This window comes from Panthera onca, chromosome B4 (genome assembly GCF_046562875.1).
Source record: "Panthera onca isolate mPanOnc1 chromosome B4, mPanOnc1 haplotype 2, whole genome shotgun sequence".
Classification (NCBI taxonomy): Eukaryota; Metazoa; Chordata; class Mammalia; order Carnivora; family Felidae; genus Panthera; species Panthera onca.
Window position 1 is genome coordinate 87,022,746 of NC_138345.1, and position 25,916 is coordinate 87,048,661.

At 35.8% G+C, this 25,916-nt stretch overlaps 1 protein-coding gene across 3 annotated transcripts in view; it reads right to left on the reverse strand.

Moving 5' to 3' along the window:
- Positions 1 to 1,126: 1,126 nt before the first annotated feature.
- The window catches only part of TAFA2 (TAFA chemokine like family member 2), a 527,083-nt gene continuing 502,293 nt past the window's right edge, over positions 1,127 to 25,916 (reverse strand). The window contains exons 5-6 of one of the 3 annotated variants that reach the window (XR_009617192.3): positions 12,165 to 12,407; positions 1,127 to 3,674 (exon numbers count right to left, since the gene is read on the reverse strand). Coding sequence is in view for 2 of the 3 variants with exons in the window: in XM_060657090.3 (XP_060513073.1) it covers positions 3,663 to 3,674 (12 nt within the window). In the remaining variant the exon portion in view is untranslated. The remainder of the gene's footprint in view (positions 3,675 to 12,164; positions 12,408 to 25,916) is intronic. The other 2 variants (XM_060657090.3, XM_060657089.3) reach the window with 2 other exon arrangements.

A 25,916-nucleotide genomic window follows, 5' to 3' on the forward strand; every position in this document is an offset into this window, starting at 1 on the left:
CAGTGCAAATAAAAACAAGGAAGAAGAAATCTGCTACCTCTACTCTTTTTCAAGAGCATTATATTACACATAGGCCTTACCTTGATAAAAATAGTACCACGTGGAGTTCTCTGTATGGATAAGGGGAGCAGGAAACTGCCAGTGTACTATTTCTCTATTTTTTCTGTTTCTCCTAGTGAAGTGTCTGCCACCATTCTAATTCTCCCCACTTTAAACTAAGTAAGTCGAAATGAGAAAAGGCAGGATGATGAAAAATACTATTTGATATTTTTGCATATATGGCTCTTTCAGATGGATATATCACCTATGAATTGAGAAAAGAATCAAATCTTTAAAAAGATCCAAGTTCCATTTAATCACTGTGCTATTAGCTATTGTGTGTTACCAAAAGTCACAACCCAACTGTACAGCATTATGTGATAGAACAGGACTTGCTGAGGGCAATAAAAAAACAGGATCAACTCCCTTTTTATTTCAACCTTAGATACAGACTCTCAGTCCTCCTCCTACTCATTTAAGTCAAAACTAAATTTGAAATCACATGTGGTATGGCCTGTTAATAAAACTGGAAGTTTCCATTATGTTAAGGCAACAAGGGTGTATAAAAGTAAAGAAAAACACAGCTAAAGGATGTTATTCTAAAAACAGAGAATTTGGAAACGTTATTACAAATCACTCATTGACCATATTCTTAGACTCTACCCCACACTACAGTGAACATTTGTCAAGTTAATTGAGAAGGATAATATCTCTCTCCCCCACCCCCTCACACACACAAACAAATATACACACACTGTGCATGTGAAACTGGTAAAATCTAAATAAGGTCTGTATTTGAGTTAATGGTATTATACCCATGCTAGTTTCCTTGTTTTGTAAGATTGTATCACTGGAGGACAGTGGGGAAAGGGTACACAGAGGTTCTCTGTTCTTTCTTGCTTTTGAATTTTAAACTATTATTAAAAATTGCTTTTTTAAAAAATTAAAAGCTGAGTTATAACCATATCTGATATTTTCATCAATATTTCCATATGTAATGTATTTCAAAGGATAAACAGCCTATTTAATAATTTGTATAATAATAACTTTGCGTATTACTAGCAAACATACAGCAGTTGTGCTCATACTCAAGATGTGGGCAAGTAGCACAAGTGTAAATGTATCTCTTTCATTTGTTTCCTAGCAAAGAAGCAAATCAATTATTGGAACCAAGATTTGCCATAGGTTTTTATCAAAAGGAGGTTGAAAACTTTATGTCAGCTTCCCCATTAATTCAGAGGTTTTCCTGAACAGTAACAGAAGGACTTTTAAAATAAAACACTCAAGGGGAGTCTGGGTGGCTCAGTGGGTTAAGCGTTTGACTTCGGCTCAGGTCATGATCTAATAATGGTTCATGAGTTCAGTCCCCACATCAGGCTCTGTACTCTCAGCTCAGAACCTGGAGCCTGCTCAGATTCTGCCCCTTCCCCTCTCAACAATAAACATTAAAAAAAGTTTTTTTTTTTAAATAAAACAGAATCAGAAAACAGATTCTCCAAATGTAACTCATGAAAGAGAGTCCATTTTATATCCCAATTTTATTTACCTTTTCTGAATAGTCACAACATTAATCTATGGGGGATAATCTAGTTAGTATAATTGAAATTCCATTTATTTTTTTCTATTGATATGCATGTGTCACACTTGTATATAATACAGAATTTCCAGTGTTGTTTTAAAGGACGCATTTAAAAAAACGAGAAGCATGATCTACAATTTCAAACAAACCTAGGACGAATTCATAATTTCCAAGATAAAATAGTTTTCTAACTCTGTTCCAAAGAAATTAATGATATTATAACTGGTGCAAAAACTCCAGCACAACTGTCCGTTCTTTCTGATTTCATACAGTCTTGAACTATTGTAAAATCCACTCAGAACCGTCTAATTCATTTTATGTATAATTAAAAGGGAGGGAAGAAGTCATTTCATTCCATGGATTTGTGGGGCAGTGTCCTTTTTGATTCAGTGCCAAAAGTGTACTTTACAAATTTAATTTTGAACAGATTTTACACTTTTAATTTTTATGCCCAGAGACATTCTGGGAAATGTATTGGTCTTTGAAATTTGTTACCAACTAACAGTCCAAAATTCTCCAAGGTATATCAGCCCCCATCAGGGAAGCCAACATATAACTAGTTGGCCATGTCAGTGAGTTTTAAAAATATGAAAGATGTTCATATCTTCTCTAACATAATGGAACTTCTAATAGGACAGTTTCTGAAGTATCTTCCTATTAGTCTAAGATGACTAAGCAAAGAAGTCTTTCCCTTTACATCCTAATTACAGAATGGCTAGGAGATTTCAATTCTTCCTTCACATAACAAATGAAACAAATGTAGTATAAAATTATACATTCTGTAATAACTTAGGAAAAAAGTACATACATGTTTAAGGCCTTTATAAATATTTGTAAGACTTTCCTGTAGAACTGAAAAACAGAAATGTTAAAATGACTACAAAAATGTGGACAGAAACTGACCTAAGAAATTGTTTGAATGGGACAACTATAAGCAAATATTTATAAATTTGATACCAAGGAAAACGAGTAATTCTATTAACAGACTGAACAAATATATAAGCATTCAAACAGTCATTGGGAGCGAGCAAGGGGCAGTCTATTAAAATGATAGAAAGTATAGTTAAAAAAAAATTACTAGAAGAAATCTAAGTGAGTAACACTCAAGCTAAGAAATCAGATATCCACATGCATCCCTGGCAATTTTTTGAAACTGAAGGCTACCTACATATTTGACTGCTCAATGCTGATTTCTGTGAAGGAAAAAAATAAACACAAACATGAAAGAAAAAGCCCACTTAAAAAAAAACTGAAAGGGAGAGTACTCTAGAAGTACAAAATAGTATATAATGAAAATGGAAATTCAGTTCTAACTATTACCTATTTGACTGACAGAGAGCTGCAGTAGAATGTTAGCCTTGGGGAAACATGTCAGCTTGTCTATACATTCTTATATGATTGATGTATTCAGATAACTATTACTTGCCAACAATAATTATTATCAATGGATATATATTTCCATTCCTTTAACAAAAGCAACTTTAAGATGTTAAAACATGTAGGCTTTCAGAGCTCCAAGATTAGGATACAAATAAAATTGTCTCAGTCTACACCATGCCAAAGGAGAAGTTTGCAAAGGAAATATCAATAAAGCCGGGTGCATTCCCACTAGCCAGTGAACACAGGACCGGACCCAGGAACACATCCATGGCAGAAGGCTGGTGCACTTGGCAAACTTTCAGAAACAAGAAAAGCAGTCATATTTGAAGCCAAAAACCCAAACAGTGAGTGTCTCTGACATCACCTGGAAACACCAACTCTTCAGATGGGAACTTCAAATTCTTTCAGCAAGTGCAATTTTACAAGTTGAACACAGTTCAAATCTGACATCTTCATGGCATAGAAGTTCATGTCAGACTTTTTTAAAGTCTTGGTTTCAAGAAGAGGCTGATTATGAGCCATGAAATCCCTTGGAAATATAGCTCTGGAGTGCCTCTTGTGAGCGGTATAAAAATCTCCCTTCAAGATCACCTCAGGAATTAAGTTTCTGTGCATATGTTGAATGTAATCAGGCTTGAGGATCACTTGATTGATTTATCCTTGGTTAATGGGTTACCTACAAAGGAAGAAGAAAATATAATCATTTTATAACAAGGCTATAATCTTAAAACCCCAAACACAAGTTAGTATTAGAAACTAATAGAGAACTCAAAATGGTGGTATTTACTTTATCAAATAAAATGTTAAAATTTTAAAGGCTACCATACTCAGGTGTTGCCACCTTATAAAAATACATCATTTCTATTTATCATCTCACAATATTTTTAGAGCCACTTGCACAACTATTCAAATGACTGCAACTGTGACCAGGAAGATCTTAACTGGTCTTGTTACCCATCTCAAGTCCAAAGAATGATTCTGGAATCTTCATATGTCTTCATATGTCTTCTTGGAAGACATAATCCAGAGATCATAAACACATTATGCTAGGCCTCAGTATAGAAAGGCCTTTGTTCGCAGGAGTACAATCAGACCACATACAGTCCTTGGGCCTTGTCTCCATAAAATCCATTCTTAAAATAGTTTAAAACATGGGTGTTTATTTGATTCAATTATGTTTCAAAAATTAACTCTTTAATGAGGAGAAAAGGAACACCTGGGGAGAAAAACAATGATTACGCACCTGTTTTACCAAGTTTTAAAGGTGTCAAAAATTCTCAAAAATTTGATTAGAGTTGTATGAATGCTGTTATAAATATTACTGAGGGAGATCCACACTGGCTTTTCACAACATAATAAACATCTAGAATTTCTGATACCTCTATCTTTCTATATACGCATAGATGTGGATGATAGATGGACATAGAGAAAGAGACAGATTTCTGCTGTGTCAGTGAACTTCCAGGCACACTCTAATATCAAGGTACTTAGAGTTTCATAATTGTTCTTTTTAAGCAATAGTTATAACAAAAAGTGAATCCTTGGAAATTACTGTGGATACTTTGGTTTTATTCCATTAAATTACATAATTACTCATCCTTTCATAAGACATTTATAGAAAAGCTTTTTTTTTTGTTTTGTTGTTTTTTTGAGCAACTATGAAAAAGAGAAACAGTAAGCAAAATAATCTAGCGATGGCTCTACCATGGCTAGTCTCCAATTACACTACAAAAAGAAGATATAAAATTCAAAAAAGTATTTTCTGCATAGAGGCAGTCATCTTATTTGTGTCTCTCTGGTCAGCTGTCTTTCCCAAGAAAGGAGCATCTGCTTACATATTTAAAACTACATGCTCCCATGCACAGAGGAACTGTGGAAGGAACTGAACTGAGGATGGAAGGATACAAACACAGAAAGGGCCTGCTGACAACTAGAGATGCTGGGAGCAGGGGCTATCTTAGGTAGAGCAGCAATCTCATGATCAGTTTGTCTTCCACTTAGTTGGTCACTTTACAAAAGTTCTGTGAATAGCTCCCAATTTGAGTGTTAGTGTTAAGAACAACATGGAAAGTAAATATAAATGTCTCTACAGACATTAATGGAGAGATAACTGATCATTGTGAAAAACACAGAAACTTCATGACAGACTCTCTTGATAAACGCTGATTTACCAGAGTCTTTGATTGCCATTGCCTGAGCAAGATTGCCACTTGCCTTTTCTGAAGATTCTCCTCTTAGTAGGAAGAATTATAAAGCATAACAAGGGATTATATTTCCAAACTAGTGCCAGGAAAAGAGAGGAATTGAGAAAGAGAGGGACTGAGAGGAAACCAAAAGGTTAGCCTCAGCAGAGATTCAGCACAGGCATCTGGAGGGACATGGTGCGGTGAATCCATGAGAGCAAGTGGCCTGACCTCCTACATCATTTCAAGCCCTGGTTACAAGTAATCTCTTCATGGGTATGGTAAATGCATTCTTCTATCTTCATTCCAAGCTAAGCATTTTAACCTACTAGGTTATATAAAGCTGGGGAGTGATTCTCTCAACTATTTATATATTAAAGCTTTATTTTCACATTCTTTTAAAAATAGACACTCAAGTTTACAGTACAACACCAAAGGTCTATGTACCTGGAACAAATTTTTCTTCCATCTCAATAAACATATATGTGTACACATAGACATATATGTGTGTGTGTGTGTATATATATATATATATATATATATATATATATATAGTGTGTATATATATATATACAATCCATATCCTAAGAATATCATAAATATACATTTTTATTGTTTCTATCAGCTAAAATAATTGCTAGAAAGTGAAAATTTAAACGCAACTAAAAGAATGATCTAAATAAGCATAGACTGAAACCTGATTAAAACGATTTTTTCTCACCCCAGTTTTACACAATACTCCTATGTTATTAATCCTAAAAATATCCTAGCACATTTTATGAGATGAAGATAGGGCTTAAGTGGACTGTTTTAGATTCAGTCTTTGTAGGGGTGTCTGGGTGGCTCAATCGATTAAGTATCTAACTTCAGCTCAGGTCATGATCTCACACCTCATGGGTTCGAGCCCTGCCATTGGGCTCTGAGCCTGGAGCTTGCTTGGGATTCTGTGTCTCCCTCTCTCTCTGCCCCTCCCCTGCTCACACTCTGTCTCTTTCACTCTCAAAAATAAATATTTTAAAAAATTATAGATTTAATTTTTGTAGATTACTCTGATCCAAAAATTGTGGTTTGGCCTGTGGAGTTCTACAATAAGGTCAGTGTGGCAATAATAGCAGTCACAGTGGATGTGTCATGCTACCTCTGGGCCCCTCAGCTTTCCCCTATGTAAAAAGGTTGCTGTGCAGATCAAATAGTATAATGTCTATGAAAACACCTAGCTCTGAGCACCTGGATGGTTCAGTCAGTTGAGCATTCAACTCTTGATCTCAGTTCAGGTCATAATCTCATGGTTGTGAGATCCAGCCTCACATCAGCTCCATGATGGGCATGAAGCCTGCTTGGGATTCTCTCTCTCTCCACCACCTCTCCCCTTCCCCCCAACCCAAAAAACAAAGAAAGTAAGAGTGAGTGAGAAAGAAAGGAAGAAAACACCTAGCTTTGCCAACTCTGGAGTAGTACAATGAAAGTTTTTTTTTTTTTAATGCACTAAAAGCACAATGAAAGGGTCACATTAATAGACATTCAGTCAAATTAGAGAATTCCTACAGAATTCAAACAAAGGCTAATTGTCCTTTTCAACGTAATATAAATATGAACCTGTGTGAGAATGTATCAGCACCCTCCTTGATACCCTCCAGATTTGTACCAAATGAAATGGCAAAACCAAAGATTTAAAAACATAAAGATGATTTTGAATATAGGTGCATTATCAATTTTAATTGCCTAATACACAAGACCCAATAATACTTAAAAATGAAACTGTCTAAAATGTAACACACAAACAAGTCAACCCTTCACAATTTAATGTGCTTCTTAAACAAGTGCAAGTTACTCAAGTCAAAGTTCTGGCAGACTAGTTGGGAAACAAGTACCATTCTACCCTTTGTGGACTATAAACTAGAACTTCCTGATATGCAAGGGTTGTTTAAGCAATATTTATGCAATCTAACATTTAAAAATGTTGCTTTCATTTAAAATTAATTTTTAATACACTACATTAAGCATCGCCTTATTTTCAGAACTCAAATATTGCTCTCTTTTCACTCAAGCTTTATCTTTTGGAAGAGGCCAAAGAGTAAAAAGTTTTAGGTGGTCAAGAAGATTTTCAGTAAAATGTTTTAGCTGGTCAAGAAGATTTTCAGCAAGTTACCAGTAACTAAAAGCAGGAGGTTGTGAGAAAACCATCCTTACAGGATAGGAAATAGCATTTGCTACCATGAATGCACTGTCTTTTGGTTCTGAGGGCAATAGATATAAAATACTGCATGAAGGAGTGAAATGGTCCTACAGTCATTATAGTTGTGCCTTGAGCTTTATAGGCTTTAATCACTACCTCAGTGAATTTGCTTTCCAAAGGCATTGTTTCACAAAGCTGTTTCTTTTTATGTAAGTCTTATTTGTGTGTGCTGCACACCAGCCAATTCAGCAAGAGAAACTACTTAACAGTTGAACACATGCAAAAGGCTAATAATAATAATGATAATAACGGCAGTTTTTCTAGTCACAAGCACAAAGCTATCTTGATAATGATCCACCAGGATGAAACTCACCTACTAACATTAAACAAAAAGCATTAATTCTTTAAGAATTACCCCCTTTTTAGCCCATCCATTTATCTCTCCCAACCTAACAAGTCTATTATAGAATACTGATTAGGTTTCTCAAAAATTTATGCTAAAATCACATCCTTTAAATCTGTTCACCAATTAGAGAAAATAAAACCAGGTAATAGCATATATAACATTAGTTAAGTGTGAAATTAAGTGAAGTCAACTATTTTATACTGTTTCTATTTTATGTTTTGAACATTATGAAGTATCCTCTGCCTATCTTCAAGATAAATTAGAAAGGCTAAAAAGGAAATTCAAGAATCTATCCTGTCCCCTGTGTAAAAGATGATTTTATAAAGTTCTTAAAATAATTATATTCATGGAGTCTGTAATTCCTTTTTTTTTTTTCCCACTCAAGCCTTGCGCGTGCATTGTCAGGGGGAGACAACACACTATGGTGAGAGGCATGACAAAGTGTGGGCTCCGTGGGCACAGAGCCTAGGTTCAGATCTCTGCCTTAGCAATTTCTCACATTTTGGGGCTGAAGAAGTTATTTGAATTCCCTGAGCCTTAGTCTCCCGGAATGTAATACGAGAATTGTATTATCATCAGGCCTCATACATTTGCTATTGTGGTTAAATAAGACAATCCCTTGAAAGTCTCCAGGTAAATGCTTTTTAAATTATAACAGGTGGTAGTAGTCATAATTCCCAAACACGACACAAAAGATGATACATAGGATAACTATTGGAGGGGGCAATACTGCTTATTTCTCTGTAAGTATTGATTTCAAGTTAATTTTCCATGTCTTCTAGAAACTGATCTTGCAATTATTCATTTCATATTCTTCTAATCATAAAAGTCATATAAAGAGGGGAACACGACCTTTTAGCCTGCTTTGGGAGTGAGACTATCTTTTCAGATGAGATGATACAGAGGAGCGGTTTAAAAGAATGTACCTGAGGCCATGCTTCCTAGGTTCAGTGCTTAGTTCTTCTGATAACTCAGTGTGTGACTTTGAGTAAAACAGGGACCTATATCATAAGGTTGTATGATCTGAGGAGCAAATAATAGGCCAAGTGCTTAGAACAATGCTAGGCACATAATAAACTCTATGTAAATGGTAACTATTATTCATACACACACACACACACACACACACACACACACTTCTAGGTATCTGAATGCAATGAATTCCTAGTTTTTGTTCCTGATTATTTCTGATCATACATCACTAGTCTTTATAGATACATAATTCCATTATTTTTTATTCTTACTTTGTCTTTTTCATCAGACTTTGCATACAGAACAAATATTTAGTAAATAATAAAGAAATATGTGGCGATATTTCCAAAAGGAGGTGGCAGGTTTAAATGGAGCACATGTCCAGTCTTCATAATACAGCTACTTAAATAACATCACAATAGGCACCATGCCAAACTCACATTCTGATAAATAAATGTAACTTATTTGATAAGAGTAAATGGAAAGCTAGATACCTTTATAATCCTAAAAGCTGATTTGAATGAACTTTCCCTTGTGTGGAATATCATTGCTGCTTCACTGCAAATGTATTTTTTTAATGTAGCTCTTACAAGTACATGAATTAAGCTCTTCCCTTACTTTCTGTGTACAGAATATGCAATTAAAACATCATCACTCCGCAGAAGCAGGTTTTCTCATTTAAACTAGAGAAAAGCTGCCATTGAGCTGGTCATAACTGTACATGAATGCACTTGTCCTATCTTAAAGCACCTTATATACTGAGGTATTACAAAATGAAAGACACCTGTCTGTCTAGGATAATCATTCAAGAGCAAGCTGAACAGACAGCTTTTAGGTATTGATGAGGCACTATAAGGCAATGACATATGAATCATCTTTATAATTATACCCACCTATAAAAAAAAACTAAGGCTGTATTTTACTTTCTTGGCAATGGAGGTGATTCCTATAGACATGAAAACTGTTGGATTTTCATGCCACAGTTTAATTTTCCCTCCTAAGAATGTCTGGTGCTGGCTTGGCCTGAACATTTAACATTTGAGGCACCAAAAGCCATCTGTATAATAGTTCAGCTAGGGTCAGTATTTCTACTAAGTGACTTTGTTATCTGTCCTATAAATTCTCAAAAAATCTAACAGCTTTGGATGTTTGGGAGTCATTTCAGACAACACAGAGCACTGCCCTAGCTAGCTGGTTATATTTAGGTATAACACATGTGGGTACCAGTGTGGAAGCAGAAGATGGCATACAATCTAACCAGACTTCTGGAGAGAAGCAAAGCACCAAACATAACTGAGGAGACATGGCCTTATTCTGATAAAAGTTTTATACTAGTGTTACTACCTGCTAGTCTTAGAACACTGGACAAGCCACTTAAAAATCTCAGAATCTCCAGGGCTTATATCTGTCAGCTCAGTCTGTCGGACTAAGTGAGCTTCTAATTCCCTTCTATCCCCAAACTACTAAGACTTTTCTTAAGAAGCACTAATTCCAAATGGGATTAAGCTTTATTCTGATTACCTAAATTCACTGGTGGTACAACCACTGTGTAGAGTTCATTTTTCTAAGAAGCCTATTCATTATATTAGAATGCAGAACTAGTAAGCTTTTACCACAAACACAACATCTGTCACTGGCTTTCAACTTCCTATGCTGTGTAAATGAAGATCTTGACTGGAAATGAATCTTTTGAACAGATGGACCTGCCCTATTTCTTGGAACTTTGAAAGCTGTACAGTGCGCCTGCCATGAACTCTTCTACGTGACTCATGAAAGCAGATGACTGTTTGCACTGCCATTTATGCACATTCATCTCCTCAGAAGCAGGTCGACTGATACTGCCTGGATGACATTCACTGCTAGCAAAACAAAATATTGCCTGATTTCTCTTTGGATAGTTAATAAATTCCTCTGGGACATCAAAGAAATTTAAGACTTTCCTTCTCCTGGCTCCTGTACACAACTTGTATTTATTCCAGGTGGAAAATGACCCCCAAAATGAAGATAATTCTGAAAGACAACAGGATAATGGGATCCAGTTATTTTTCTCTCAGAAACATTCAAAAGTCCTTAAAAGAGGAAAACAATTATTTTGAATACTTGAAGGAAATCTGAATAGACTTAAAAAAATATTCCACATACCAGCAGAGTTCCCACATTTTTAGAGACAGTGGAGATTATGAACTCAATCGGAAGGTACTTTACCTGCAAAATTTGATACTGGGTTTGTTTTTTAGACTCACCTCTAATTTATGAAGGAGTCATTTGAATTGATAGTTTTTATCCACTTTCTGACATAAAGCCTTACTTTAAAATTTTAAATCTGTTCAAGGATCTCACTTCTCAAGAGTTTCAGCTTCACTGCATATGAGGGCTGGCAGAAGGTACACAGTACAAATTGTGCTCAAAAGGTGAATTTAAGAGAAGTGGGTAGGGGAGAAGGGCTAAAACTTGATAGCCTAGAGATTACCAAGAACAACATGTTCTCTGAGCTTCCTGGATGGTTTGAGTTATAAATGCAAATGGCTCTTTCCTTGAGATACCTGTCTGAGTAAAGAAGATGTTGTTGTCACCTGGAGAAGAACTTGGTGCAACGTGTACCAAGCCGCTACCATGCCTGAAGTAGCACATTCACCCTCCTCCCCAGCCCTGTCCTTTTCCATAATATTACATTAGAAATTATCCTACCATATGTGGCAGATCTTGGAAAAAAATTTGCTGTCTGTAACTTCCAAACCTAGAATGTATTTTCTGACAAACAGGGTAATATAGTCAGTGATGTTTAATATGTCGGGTGCTTTTGCCTCTTCCCTTCTTTTTTCTCAGTTATATTCTTCCCTGAGTTTCTTTTTTTTTTTCTTTTAAGAATAATAGTCACATACCAGAAGTTTCAAAATCTCAAAGTTGATCAAAATATGAATCTTTAGCTACTTCTAATAGCTTAGATGCTAATTTGGCATAGCTGATTCAATTATAGAGCAATTTATGTAAGGATTGGACCAATAAGTAAGAATATTATCTTCATTTGGGCTCAGTACTTTTCATGTTAACTTCTACATTAATAGGCAGGTTGAACACTGACAGAGGTCCACTAGTACACCCAAAGTTTTTATTATCCATTTCCTATGCTTGGAAAAACAATGTCAATGGCAGGGCCACTGTAGGTGACAATATTAGGTTCACCTCCTTGTCGCAGGGTTGTTTAATTGGTGGGCCTCATAATAGTTCAAAGAGCGATGCCCCCTCCTTATTTCTATAGGAGATAGTTCAATGCCTTTCTTTACTGAATACTGAGACAGTTCTTTGCTTTCTGATCCCTAAAGCTATACCAAGTTCATCTTTCACCCTGAAATCAGGAGCATCTGGAATGCTAATGGTAACTATAAGAAAGATTAGGTTACAGGTAATCCTGCAACACAGTGTACACACCTGCTCTGTGAGAAATAAACCAAGACGAGAGCTCATTTCGGGAGATGTTTTGAATCTTTACTCCTCAACGAAACTTCTGTCCCTTCCTTAGAATCCGACCAACACTAGGATTCGCCACACTAGTGCTCCAACGTGGAGCCAGAATATTTTTGAGTGTGGAAAAATCAAAAATTGTCATCAGGCACAGCAGAAACCTTCTCTTTCTACTTCTCCATTCGAACTTGAAGAGTTTTACACGTTTGCCTAAGGAACAAACACATGTCAGGTACTCCACTGTTCAACAGATTATTACAGGAAGCAAACCTGGGAGAAAGGGAACATTTCAACAAACATAAAGGGACAGTGAGACAATAACTTCCTTTACGTCCATAAAAGTTCACAATGGAGATAGGTTTGCATCTCTCCTAGAGGATCACGAACTTGTAGAACATTTTTTTTTAATTTCAGAAAGATACTCATAAATGGGACCTAAAATAAAAAAGCTTTTATGAGAAATTGATACAAAAATAGCAAGAATTTCTTGTGAATATTTTGAGAAGCGTTCTGCACAAACGTAATTAAAAAGTTCATTAAAGTCAAGGGAGAAAGTATATAGAAATTAGTACACCATCATTTTAACATAAAAGGGTAAGAGAACTATGCAAATAGTATTATGTAGTAATATTCAATCACAGTTCAAAGATTTAATATTCATGATCTTTCCTGAACAGCCATGTCTATGGTAATTTGTGATTTTGCTAAAGCATGAACCTAAATTGTACACAACTTAATGTTGATAAACGGGGCCAGGTCATTTAACCAATGTATAGGTCTAGCCACCCATAGGCATTCACAAGCCAGCTTTGTTATTCTCTGCTGATCAACTGTAATCCTCATTAACAGTCTGAATGGGATCCATGACATTTTACAGATCTAGACTTGCAAAGGTTTGCTTTATAATCTCTTTCCCAAGCTACTCCAGAGATATCAAACATCTACTATTTGAATTTCAAATATTTGAATAATATTTGAGAGTATAACATGAATAACAATAATAAATAATAAAAATCCTATCAAGGAGTGGCTAACAATTTAGAATCAGACAATAGAAGGTTTTGGTAATATGAACCAGAAGTAAAACATTTCCTACATAAATTTGAGAGTTCAGGATAGTTAAAACCAATAGCAGGAGAAAAAATTAATAATGTTATAATATAGAAAGATGTCTCCCAATTTTGAAAAAAAAAATGGAATATTTGAGTAATGAGAACCAACCCCTTATCCTCATCACACCTAGATCTCTCCCTACCTGAATGGAAAATGGAAGACTAAAATGATGGCCTGAGAAATAACGGAACTTTTGAGTTCGGGTCATCATGAGTACTTGATTTTATCCACACAGGTCAGAGCCAATGCAGTCATAAAGTGGGTTGGTGTCATGACTTGCCATAGACACTTGTTATAAAGGATGAAGCTGGAGGAAATTTATAGGAACTTCATATCAATCCATCTACCCTCATCTCTCCATCTTCCCAATCCCTTCAGAGACAAACAGGCTTATCTCTAGTCATAACTATTTAATACTCACAGGACTTGATATGCCCATTCATATCTCCTTATCTTTATACATTTTTACCTTTGCCAGAAATCTCTTCTTTCAAACCTCAGAAGCAATGTTACCACTTCATAATTCATAAGCCTTTTGTGATTCATCCAGTCAGCACTTTGTCCATACATCTTTTATAAGACATATCTCATCATATTATGATTATTTAGTAATCTCTGTTTCTCGCACTAAGCTATGATATAGTAGAAAAAAAGATATTCAGCATACATTTTGTTTCCTCAGTGCTAAGCAGCATTCTAGGCACATAAATAATGCCTAATATTTGTCAAATGAAAGACTGAAATGATGGATGGGTGGGCGGATGGATAAATGAAAAAATGAATGAATGAAGGTAAGAGGAAAGTGATACATAATTTCAGGAGAAGGACACCTGGGGCTACTATTTGGATTCTCTGTGAATAGCTAGGGGAACAATGAGGTGACCCCAAAGGTCAGTTCCTCCGTTTTTTATTTTTTTAAGATTATTCCCATGATTCTGTGGTTTCAGAATTTGAAATTATAGATATGCATGGGTCCTGACATCAGTTTCACATTTGCACCTTGGATATTTAAATTTATTCTCATTTGGAAAAGGTCTGATTTTTAAAACAAAATTAATTCATGAAAATAATGATGCAAGAAGATAATAGCAATGTGTGATGCTTTAATTGGTATTAGACTAACCACTTGGGATGTGGAAAATGTCCAAATAGATACATCAAGGTTGATTCCAGCATACTCATTACAGTTAACATTTCAGTTAGAAATTATCCTAATTTTTTAAATGCAATTCTCTCTTGAGTAATTTCCATACTGCTGCTTAACACTGTCAGGAAAATTTTCTCATGAAATATTCCGTGGTGACAATTATCCTACACCTAAGTATTACATGCTCACTTGACATCAGGTATGGTGTTACAAATGAAATACCAACAAATTTCTTATAATGGAACAAAGTAAACAAATTTCACAATGATTGATTCACTTCCAAAATAACTAATGTGAATTCAATCTCTCTCTCGTATATACTGATTATATACTCTATGTAGTTTAGGATGCCTCACCCCTCCCCCTATTTCTTTTTTCAAATATAGAGGCTAGAAGGTTGGTTTTGTTTGTTTGTTTTGTTTTGTTTTGTTTTTGAAAGAGAGAGATAGCAAGTGTGTGCAAACGAGGAAGGGGCAGAGGGAGGGAGGGAGAGAATCTTAAGCAGGCTCCACGCCCAGCATGGAGCCTGATGTAGGGCTCAATCTCACAAACATGAGTCTAAAGAGTAGAAATAACAAATAACAATAACAGTAGAAATAACAAATAACAATAACCAATTAATGGACTGAACCACCAGGCACCCCTAGAGGCTAGTGTTTTAGAAGGCAAAGAGTTGATTTTTGCTTAGTGAAATGCAACAGACTCCATTTTCTGGTCTAGACTAGAATGCCAAAGACAGCTGATCCTTCTCCTCATGGAAACCTGGAACCTTCCTCACCCTTTCCTTTGCCTCCACCTTTCAGATCATAATTGCTAGAATCAATAGACAACTTGGTGCACATTTATGTTCCCTTGTAACCCTCAGAATTATTCTTTGAGATTATCCCCATTTACTATTTACAGTTATTAGGCCTTGTTATTAATGACTGTTATCTCCAATTTACAGTTGAAAACACTGAAGTTCAGAAAAATTAAGCAAAACTTCTGGAAGATGCATCTAAGCAGTGATAGTCTAGGGACTGAGATCCTCATTCTGGGACTTCAAACCTACTAAAATAGGTACTGCATACCTGTTTCTTCCATTAATTTATTTGACTAATATTAATTGAGCACATAATAAGTAGTAGGGATACACTTGGGATATATTTTCCAGTTTGAGGAGTAGTCCTGCTTTACACCTGTTGTCCTGACTTTCTGTTGAACTTATCTTGGAAATATGTCCTATTATGGAGAATAAATTATATCTTCATTCATATACAGTACTTATCTTTACTGTGGAAATTTGAATTTTAGTAAACAACTACTGAATGTTGAAATCTTAAAGCTACGAATGAATGATTCTTTAATACGGGAATTTAAGCCACTGTGGTTGCAAAAAAGGGAACATTTTTTGAAGCATAAAACATTTCTGAAATCCATTAAATCACATCAAGTTGGTAATAAATTTTTAAGGCTGGCATTGAGGAAGGGTTCCTAGATATAGCTCTGTACTAACTTCTTCAACTTTTCCATCATAAAAATGAGACATTGAGGTTGTAATGTGAAAGACTGACTATAATATTATCAGTTACTATTGTAATCCAAGGTCATGAACTCAGAATCAAATTAAAGCCATGGCACACACTATTACCTTTGAGATAGAAGATTCATTTTAACAAAGAGGTCAAAAGAAGCTTCTTACAAAATCTAGATCTATTTTAAAACACTAATACTCCCTTAAGTATGAGGTTCACTTACTAGATATTTTTGTTATTTCTATTGCACCATAATGAAAAATATTTTAATGGCATCTTTCTAATCTTGAGTAAAATTGAAAAGTGATCATTGGGAATTTCAATTTCCCTCATTTTTTTTCTTTTCTTGACCATGAATAATTAAAAGTTGGCCAAGAGGTGGTATGTCCTACGTTTATTGAAAGTTCACCTACTGATGATGTTAAAAAATAATAAATTTAAGACTTTCAGAGAATCAGGCAAGCAATAATTACAAGTAATGGTTAAGAGCATGGGTTAAGAGCATCCTCCAGCCATGGCTGGTTCTGACTTCAGTATCTTAAATGTGTGGCGCTGTTATTTCACTACAAAAAAACCTGTTTCCTTTCCTATACATGGAGATTGTCCCTGTCTTATCATACCACTATGAAGATTAAATGAAATAATACCTATAATAAGAATACAATAAATACTAACTTTTAAACATAAACAGTACCTTGAAATAAATATTTTCAAAACCAGAAGTTTGTATACTTAACATTTTCAGTATCCCATTGTCATTATAAAATATGAAATCTTATTCTATAATAAGACATTAAGTATGGATGTATTTCTGGCTCTCTGATACTATGTCCTTTCCAAAGCTATAAATTTCCTGTGCAAAGTCTGCTTTATTTTCAAAGGTTATGCTAGAGTCAGGATAAATTATAAGGAGGGTATATTATGCACATGAGGTCTAACACAACTTTTGTTATTTTCTAAGAGTAGAAACTTATATATAACACATTTTGTTGGAAATGTACTGAGGTTAAAAAAAATCACTTAGGTTTTATTTGTTATTCCATAAATAGGAATTATTAGCTTCTGCTAATTGCTGAATATCTATAAACACTTTCAGCATCAGCTTCTACTTGCTGTTTTTGTGATTTAGTAAGAACATTAATGTTGTATTAGTAACAGCAAAATGGGCAACAGTGGCTCAGGATTCAATAAAGCAGTCCTTTACTGCTGTACCAACTACTCCAAGCTAACTTCATCTTAAATTGCCATAGGCAAACAAGTACAAAAACCTTAACATGAAGAGAAAAGAATAACCCACAAACCTGGCACATAAACCCTAGCATAACATTTCTTTCAGGTTAAGAAAACATTTTGACTATAAAGGGAAACTTTTTTGGTGAGACGGTCTTTGAAATATACGAATGGATATAGAAATACCAGTTGAGTAATGACAATAATTGCAGTGTTCAGGGGGAAAAAAATGCCACCTTCATGTGGTAGCTTCTGATAAGTCCCTGCAGAGATATTGCTGAAGAGCCATGGTCTAGTGGCTGTAAAGGAAAACCTGTATCTGCTCCTGCAGCGAAAGCCTAGCAAGGTGCCTTTACAATTGATAAACACAACAGTTTCCATGAGGCCCATCTGTGGTAGCTAACTGGAATGGCCCAGATCCTGTTACCATCACAGACACTAGAATCCACATATTTCCTCTTTGTGGTCCCTTACCAGCATGATCTCTTTACAGCTAATCCAAAAGAGAATAGGTGCACAGAACAACCTTGGAAGAATGTTTGCTTTTGAAAGCCCACGTATAATATGTATGGAGGCGGTAAGGGAAGACTTGAGATATCTCTACATTAGTGCTTAATCAGGTTGACAACTTGGAATATAGTGTTCATGTTTGAGTTCTGAAAAAGCTGGCTCATTTTATACACCTATTAACTTTATTGTTTAATGTATTTTACTTAACAAGTAAATATAGCCCTTACCCTTAAATAGGAACTATGTTGAGTGCTTTACAAATATTAACTTATTTATTCCAGACAGGGACCCTATGTGGTGGGTATACTATTGTCCCGATCTCACAGATGTGCAAACTGAGGAACACAGCTATTAAGTAACTTGTTAAAGGCCACCAGCTAATAAGTGGCAGATTAGGGAAATGAATCCAAGTAATCTGACGCCAGAGACCAGTTTCTTAATCATTACACCATCCTTGAAGACATTCTCAACAGAACACAGCAACCATTTCTCATCAAGGCAAATAGGACCCATTGTAAAAATAGACAAACAGCTCCTGGCAATTCATCCATTGTGAGTGATTAAGGCAAAGCTAGTACAGCTCTTGGAAATGTTCTGGAGTCTCAGAGAAATTTTTTTTCATGCAAAAGTCTTGTTAAATTAAAAACAGAATATTACTCCCTTCCCAAGAAACACTTTCTTGCTTATATATTAGACTAAATCACTAGGCATACTAGCTCTAGAATGTGTTTCTGACCGCTATGTTTCTTAGCTCTCTGTATGTGGTATGACTAAAGAATGAGGTTATATTCTTGAGAGTAATAACGGCTGTTGTTGTTCTTATTAAAAAAAAAATGCATCTGGGGCACCTGGGTGGCTCAGTCAGTTAAGCATCTGACTTCGGCTCAGGTCATGATCTTGCAGTTCGTGGGTTCAAGCCCTGCGTCAGGCTGTGGGCTGACAGCTCAGAGCCTGGAGCCTGCTTCAGATTCTGTGTCTCCCTCTCTCTCTTTCTCTCTCTCTCCCCCCCCCCCCACCCTCTATCTCTCAAAAATAAATAAACACTAAAAAAAATTGTTAATGCATCCTTTAGGCATAGATGATTTAGAATGACAACTTTATAATTTACTTGCTTGCCTTATGGATCTTCTCAAAAGACTGGCATTTCCTAACTAATCTGGTATCTCATAATATGAGGTATATAACCTGAAGAGGTAGGTCAGAAAAAATATGTCAAACTTCCATTGTAGATGGGACAAGACAATGCGCAGAAGAACTGGGATCTCCATACAACAGAAATATTGTGACTAGATTTGTCTTTGGTATCTAGTTCCTAATATAATGACTGGCACTAAATAGGTGTTCAATAAATGCTTAGCAAATTCAGATTCAGGTATGATTTTGTTCTATTTCCATTGACAGGTACAACACACACAGTTTTTTAAAAAAACCTCCAAATTTATACATAGAGTGCCAAACCTGCACACATAGAAAACATCCTCTAGGCATATAAAAATATTCTACTTTTTAAAAACATTTTAAATTCTTTTTTGATATATAATTGACATTAGTTTCAGGTGTATAACATGATTCAATATTTATATACATTGCAAAATAATTACAACAAGGATCTACTTAACAAAATTTTTTGTGTAAGAATTTTTAAGATTTATTCAGTTAGCAACTTTCAAATATGAAATACAATATTGTAAAGGATAGTCATCATGCTATATTTAATATCCCAATGAGTAAATTATTTTATAACTGGAAGGTTGTGCCTTGTGACACCCTTCACCCATTTCGCCCACCCCCAACCTTCACCTTTCATGACCACCAATCCATTAACTGTATCTATAAGCTTGGTGCTGTGGGTTTTTTGTTTTATTTTCTTTTATTTATATTCCACAAATAAGAGATATCATATGGTATTTGTCTATGTATGACTTATTTCACTTAAAATAATGCCCTCTAGGTCCATCCATGTTGTTACAGATGGCTGAAATTATGCCATTGTATGTGATACACACACACACACAACATTTTCTCTTTTTCTAAGTTTTTATTTTAATTCTGATTAGTTAGTATACAGTGTTATATTAGTTTCAGGGGTACAATGTAGTAATTCAACAATTCCATATATCACCTGGTGCTCATTACAACATGTGAACTCCTTAATCCCCATTACCTATTTCATCTACCCCCCTCCCCCCACCTCCCCTCTGGTACCATACAGTTTATTCTCTGTAGTTAAGAGTCTATTTCTTGGTTTGTCTCTCTCATATTTTCCCTTTGCTCATTTGTTTCTTAGATTCTACATGAGTGAAATCATATAATATTTGTCTTTCTCTGATTTATTTCACTTAGCGTAATACACTCTAGCTCCATACATGTCATTACATAATATATATATGATACATATATGATAGATATATATATGATATATATATGACATATATATATGATAAATTACTTTATACACCACATCTTCTTTATCCATCCATCATTTGATGGATACTTGGGTTGCTTCCATATCTTAGCTATTATAAATAATGCTGCTATAAACAGGTGTGCATGTATCCCTTTGAATTAGCATTTTTATATTCTTTGGATAAATACCCAGTAGTGCAATTGCTGGATTGTAGAGAAGTTCTGTTTTTAACTTTTTGAGGAAACTTCATACTATTTTGCACAGTGGCTGTACCAGTTTGCATTCCCACCAACAGTGTAAGAGGGTTCCCCTTTCTCCATATCCTTGCCAACACCTGTTGGTTCTTTTGTTGTTGATTTTAGCCATTCTGACAGGTGTGAGGTGATACCTCCTTATAATTTTGATCTCAATTTCCCTGATAGTGAATGATGATGAACATCTTTTCATGTGTCTGTTGGCCATCTGAATGTCTTCTTTGGAAAAATGTCTGTTCAGGTCTTCTGCGTATTTTGATATTGTATTATTTTTTGGGGGGGGTGTTGAGGTTTATAAATTCTTTATATATTTTGGATACTAACCTTTTATCAGATATGTCGTTTGCAAATATCTTCTCCCATTGAGTAGGTTATCTTTTAGTTTTGTTAATTGTTTTCTTCACTGCACAGAAACTTTTTATTTTGATATAGTCCTAATAGTTCATTTTTGCTTTTATTTCCCTTGCCTCAGGACACATATCTAGAAAACAGTTGCTGTGGCTCATGTCAGAGAAGTTGCTGCCTGTGTTATCTTCTAGGTCTTCAGGTCTTACATTTAGGTCTTTAATCCATTGTGAATTTATTTTTGTGAATGGTGTAACAAAGTGGTCCAGTTACATTCTTTGCATGTAGCTGTACAGTTTTCCCAAAACCATTTGTTGAAGAGACTTTTTTCTATTGGAAATTCTTTCTTTGTTGAAGATTAGTTGGCCATATAGTGGTGGCTTTATTTCTGGGTTTTCCATTCTGTTCTATTGATCTATGTATCTGTTTTTGTGCCAGTTCCATATTGTTTTGATTACTATAGCTTTGACATATAACTTGAAGTCCAAAATTGTGATGCCTCCAGCATTGCTTTTCTTTTTAAAAGCTGCTCTGGCTATTCAGGGCTTTTATCATTCTATACAAATTTTAGGACTGCTTGTTCTAGTTCTGCAGAAAATGCTGCTGGTATTTTGATGAGGATTTCATTAAATGTATAGGTTGACTTGGGTAGTATAGACAGTTTAGCAATATTCTTCCATTCCATGAGCATGAATGTCTTTCCATTTCTTAGTGTCATCTTCAATTTATTTCATCAGTGTTTTATAGTTTTCAGAGGACAAGACTTTCACTTCTTTTTTTTAATGTTTATTTTTGAGAGAGAGAGAGAGAGGCAGAGTGCAAGTTGGGGGGGCGGGGGGCAGAGAGAGACAGAGACACAGAATCCAAAGCAGGCTCCAGGCTCTGAGCTGTCAGCACAGAGCCCAACACAGGGCTCAAGATCATGACCTGAGCCGAAGTTGGACACTCAACCAACGGAGCCACCCAGGTGCCCCATAAGTCTTTAACTTCTTTGGTTAGGTTTATTCCTAAATATCTTATTATCTTTGGTGCAATTTTAAATGGGATGGTTTGCTTAATTTCTCTTTCTGCTGTTTCATTATTGGTGTATAAAAATGCAACCAATTTCTATGCACTCATTTTGTATCCTGCAAATTTACTGAATTCATCTATCAGTTCCAGCAGTGTTTTGGTGGACACTTTTGGGTTTTCTACGTATAATGTCATCTCATCTACAAGTAATAAAATTTTACTTCTTCCTTACCAATTTGGATGATTTTTATTTCTTTTCATTTTCTGATTGCTGTGGCTAGGACTTCTAGTATTATGTTGAATAAAAGTGGTTAAGAGTGGACGTCCTGACCTTAGTTCCTGACCTAAGGTTCCTGACCTTAGGTGAAAAACTCTGTTTTTCCCCATTAAGGATGATATTAGCTATGGCCTTTAGGATGTTGAGGTACATTCCCTCTAAACCCAGTTTGCTGAGGATTTTTATAATTAATGGATGTTGTACTTTGTCAAATGCTTTGTCTTTGTCTATTGAAATGATCATATGATTCATATCCTTTCTCTTGAAGTGATTGGTGCAAATCAATGATTGATTTGCAAATACTGAACCACCCTTGCAATCTAAAAAATCATTCACCACAATCAAGTGGGATTTATTCTTAATGTATTTTGAGCTCAATTTATTAGTATGTTGAGTAGTTTTGCATCCATGTTGATCAGGGATATTAGCCTGTAGTTCTCTATTTTAATGGTGTCTTTATCTGGTTTTGTGGGATAATGTGATGTATTCTGGAGAATGCTCTGTGTACACTTGGAAAGAATGTATTCTGCTGTTTTAGGATGGAAAGTTCTGAATATATCTGTTAAATCCATCTGTTCCATTGTGCCATTCCTAGCCATTGTCTCGTTTATTTTCTGTTTAAATGATTCGTCTGATGATGTAAGTGGGGTCTTAAAGTCCCCTACTATTATTGTATTATTATTGATTAGTTCCTTTATGTCTATTATTAATTGTTTTATGTTGGGTGCTACTATGTTGGGTGCATAAATATGTATAATTGTTATATCTTCTTGGATTGTCCTAATTATTATTATATAGCATCTTTCTTCTTTGTCTGGTTACAGTCTTTGTTTTAACATCTGTTTTGTCAGGGTGCCTGGGTGCCTCAGTTAGCTAAGCAGCCAACTTCAACTCAGATCATACTCTTGTGCTTCATGAGTTTGAGTCCCACATCAGGCTCTGTGCTGACAGCTCAGAACCTGGAGCCTGCTTAGGATTGTGTCTCCCTCTCTCTCTGCCCCTCCCCTGCTTATTGCTCTGTCGATGTCTCTCTCTCTCTCTTAAAAATAAACATTTACAATTTTTTTTTAATTTAAAAAAAATAGTCTCTTTTGTCCAATATAAGTATTGCTATTTCTGCTTTCTTTTGACATCCAATTGCATCATAAATTTTTCCACCGCCCTCACTTTCAATGTACAGGTGTCTTTAGGTCTAAAATGAGTCTTCTGTAGGCGTCATATAGATGGGTCTTATTTTTTATCCATCCTGTCACACTATGTCTTTTGATTGGAGCATTTAGTCCGTTTACATTCAAAGTAATTATTGGTAGATATGTGTTTATTGACATTTTGTTACTTGCTTCATGGTTGTTTTTGGAGCTTTCCTTTGATCCTTTCTTGTCTTTGTCTCAAGTTTTGTTGATTTTCTTTAGTGATATATTTTGATTTCTTTCTATTTACACTTTGCATACTCACTAGGTTTTTTTTTTTTAATATGGTTACTATTAGGGTTGTGTCTAACTTCTTCTGCCTATAGCAGTCTACATTAAGTTGATGCCTGTGTAAGTTTGAACCCATCCTTTACTCCTTTCCTCCCCACATTTTAGGTATATGCTATATTTTATATCGTTTTTTGTGAGTTCCTTGGTTGAATTTTACAGAAATATTCATTTTTACTACTTTTGTGTTTCCTACCTTTGTGCTGCCACTTTTGGCCTCTATTTTCCACTCGAAGAGTCCCCTTTAAAATTTCTAGCCAGGCTGGTTTACTGGTTACAAACTCCTTTAGTTTCTGTTTGGGAAACTCCTGATATCTCTTTTTATTCTTAATGGTAGTCTTACTAAGTAGAATATTCTTGCTGCAGATTTTTCCCATTCAGCACTTTGAATATATCATGCCACTCCCTTCTGACTTGGAAGGTTTCTTCTGAAAATTCCTTGCTAGCCTAATGGGCTTCTCTTGTATGTAACTGTCTTCTTTTACATTGTGGCTTTTAAAACTTTTCCTTTATCACTGTATTTTCAATTTAATTACAATATGTCTTGGTGTGGATGTGCTTTTGTTGATTTTGTTGGGGGTTCTCTGTGCCTCTGGGATTTGCATATGTTTCCTTCCCCACATTAGGGATTCCAGTCATTGTCTCTTCAAATAAATGTCATGCTACCTTTTCTCTTTTTCTTCTGGAACTCCTATAATACGAATGTTATCACATTTAATGACATCACTGAGTTCCCTAAGTCTATTCTCATTTTGCATAATTCTTTTTTCTTTGTTTCAGCTTCATTACTTTCTGTTACTCTATTTTCTAGGTCACCAATTCGTTCCTCTGTTTTTTCATCAAACATGTTCATTCCATCATAAGTTTCTCATATTGCTTATTGAGCCTTTTATCTCTGTTATTCCTTATGTCTGTGTGAAAGCTCTCGTTCATGTATTCCACTTTTTTCTCAAGTCCCATGAGTATTTTTATGATCATTGCTTTAAATATTCCATTATGCATGTGACTTATATTTGTTTTGCTTAGATCTCTAACCATGGTCTATTTATTCATAGGGAATAAATTTCTCCATCTTTTCATTTAGCCCAAGTCTCTGTGCCTGTTTCTGTGTGTTAGGAGAGTCAGCTATGTCTCCTCTTCTTAAGAATAATGGCATTATGAAGAAGAGGTCCTATAGTGCCCTGCCATGTAGTGTCCCCTGTTCCCCAGGGCCTATTGCTTCTGAGAATGTCTTCAATGTGTGATGTATGTGCTCTGCTGCTTTGTCTTGGCTACTTTATCCTTTAGACCAGTCATCTGCAGAGGCTCTCTTTGCCTATTGTGAGCAGTGTTTGGTCCCTGTCCTGAAGGTGGCTCATTTTAATGAGGCGTGCTCTGGTCTGCTTGTGAAATGAGACCTGTTGACACCCCCACTGGAACTGAGGTTCCATAAAACTCCTCCCATGTTGGGAGATGTGGTGTAAGCAGGAGTTTGGGGCCAGTTTTCTGGGGGGAGGGGGCTTGTGAAGCTTGACTGAAGCAAAAGTGACTGTGAAGGGTGGTTCCAGTAGACTGGAGAAGCAGGACTTAGTGTAAGCTAGTTAGTTAGCAAGAACCTGCTCTGCACTTGTTCCCACAGGTGGCCCTGTGCTTATGCTGAAGGGTAGGGGAAGGAAATGGCAATAGTCAGTTCCTTTGTTCCCAGTGAGGTCTCTCTGTGAATACCGCATCTCTGGTACATGCTCTGGGAAGAGCAAATAATCCCACACTGTGTGCCCCAGGTTCTCTTCAGATTGCTATTTCCATACTGTGGATTGTTAGCTTGCCTTCTCTCCAAGATCAGCACAATGCCCTCTGGGCTCGATCTGAGCCAAGCCTGCTGACCTTTAAAACTCCAAGCTTTAAGCACCACAGGTGCCAGAAGTAACAGAATTCAGGCCCTCTCCCTTTCCAAGTCCATTGATATGGGGATTAATTTACCCTGCATAGTCCTCTGTGTTAGTCTGCTTCTCAGCCTTTTCTGTGTCTCTGGCTCCCTCCCCGCTGTAGTGTCCATTATATGTTTCTCTTCCAAACCACATCTCCACCCTTCCCACCTTCCTTTATATGGCCTCTTCTCTACCTTTAGTTGTGGAGTTTGTTCTGCCAGTCTTCAGGTCAATTTCTGGGGTATTTAGGATGATTTTTATAGTGATCTAGTTGTATTCGTAGGATGAAGCAAGCCTAAGGTCCTCCTACACTGCCACCATATTCCTACATCTTAACACATTTTCTTTGTTCATTCATCCATTGATATACAGTTAGGTTGCTTCCATGTCTTGGCTACTGTAAATAATGCTGCAGAGAACATGGAGGTGCATATATCTCTTAAGTTAGTATTTTTGTTCAGATAAATGCCTAGAAGTAGTTTACTGGCTCATATGGTACTTTTAGTTTTGATTTTTTGAGGAAACT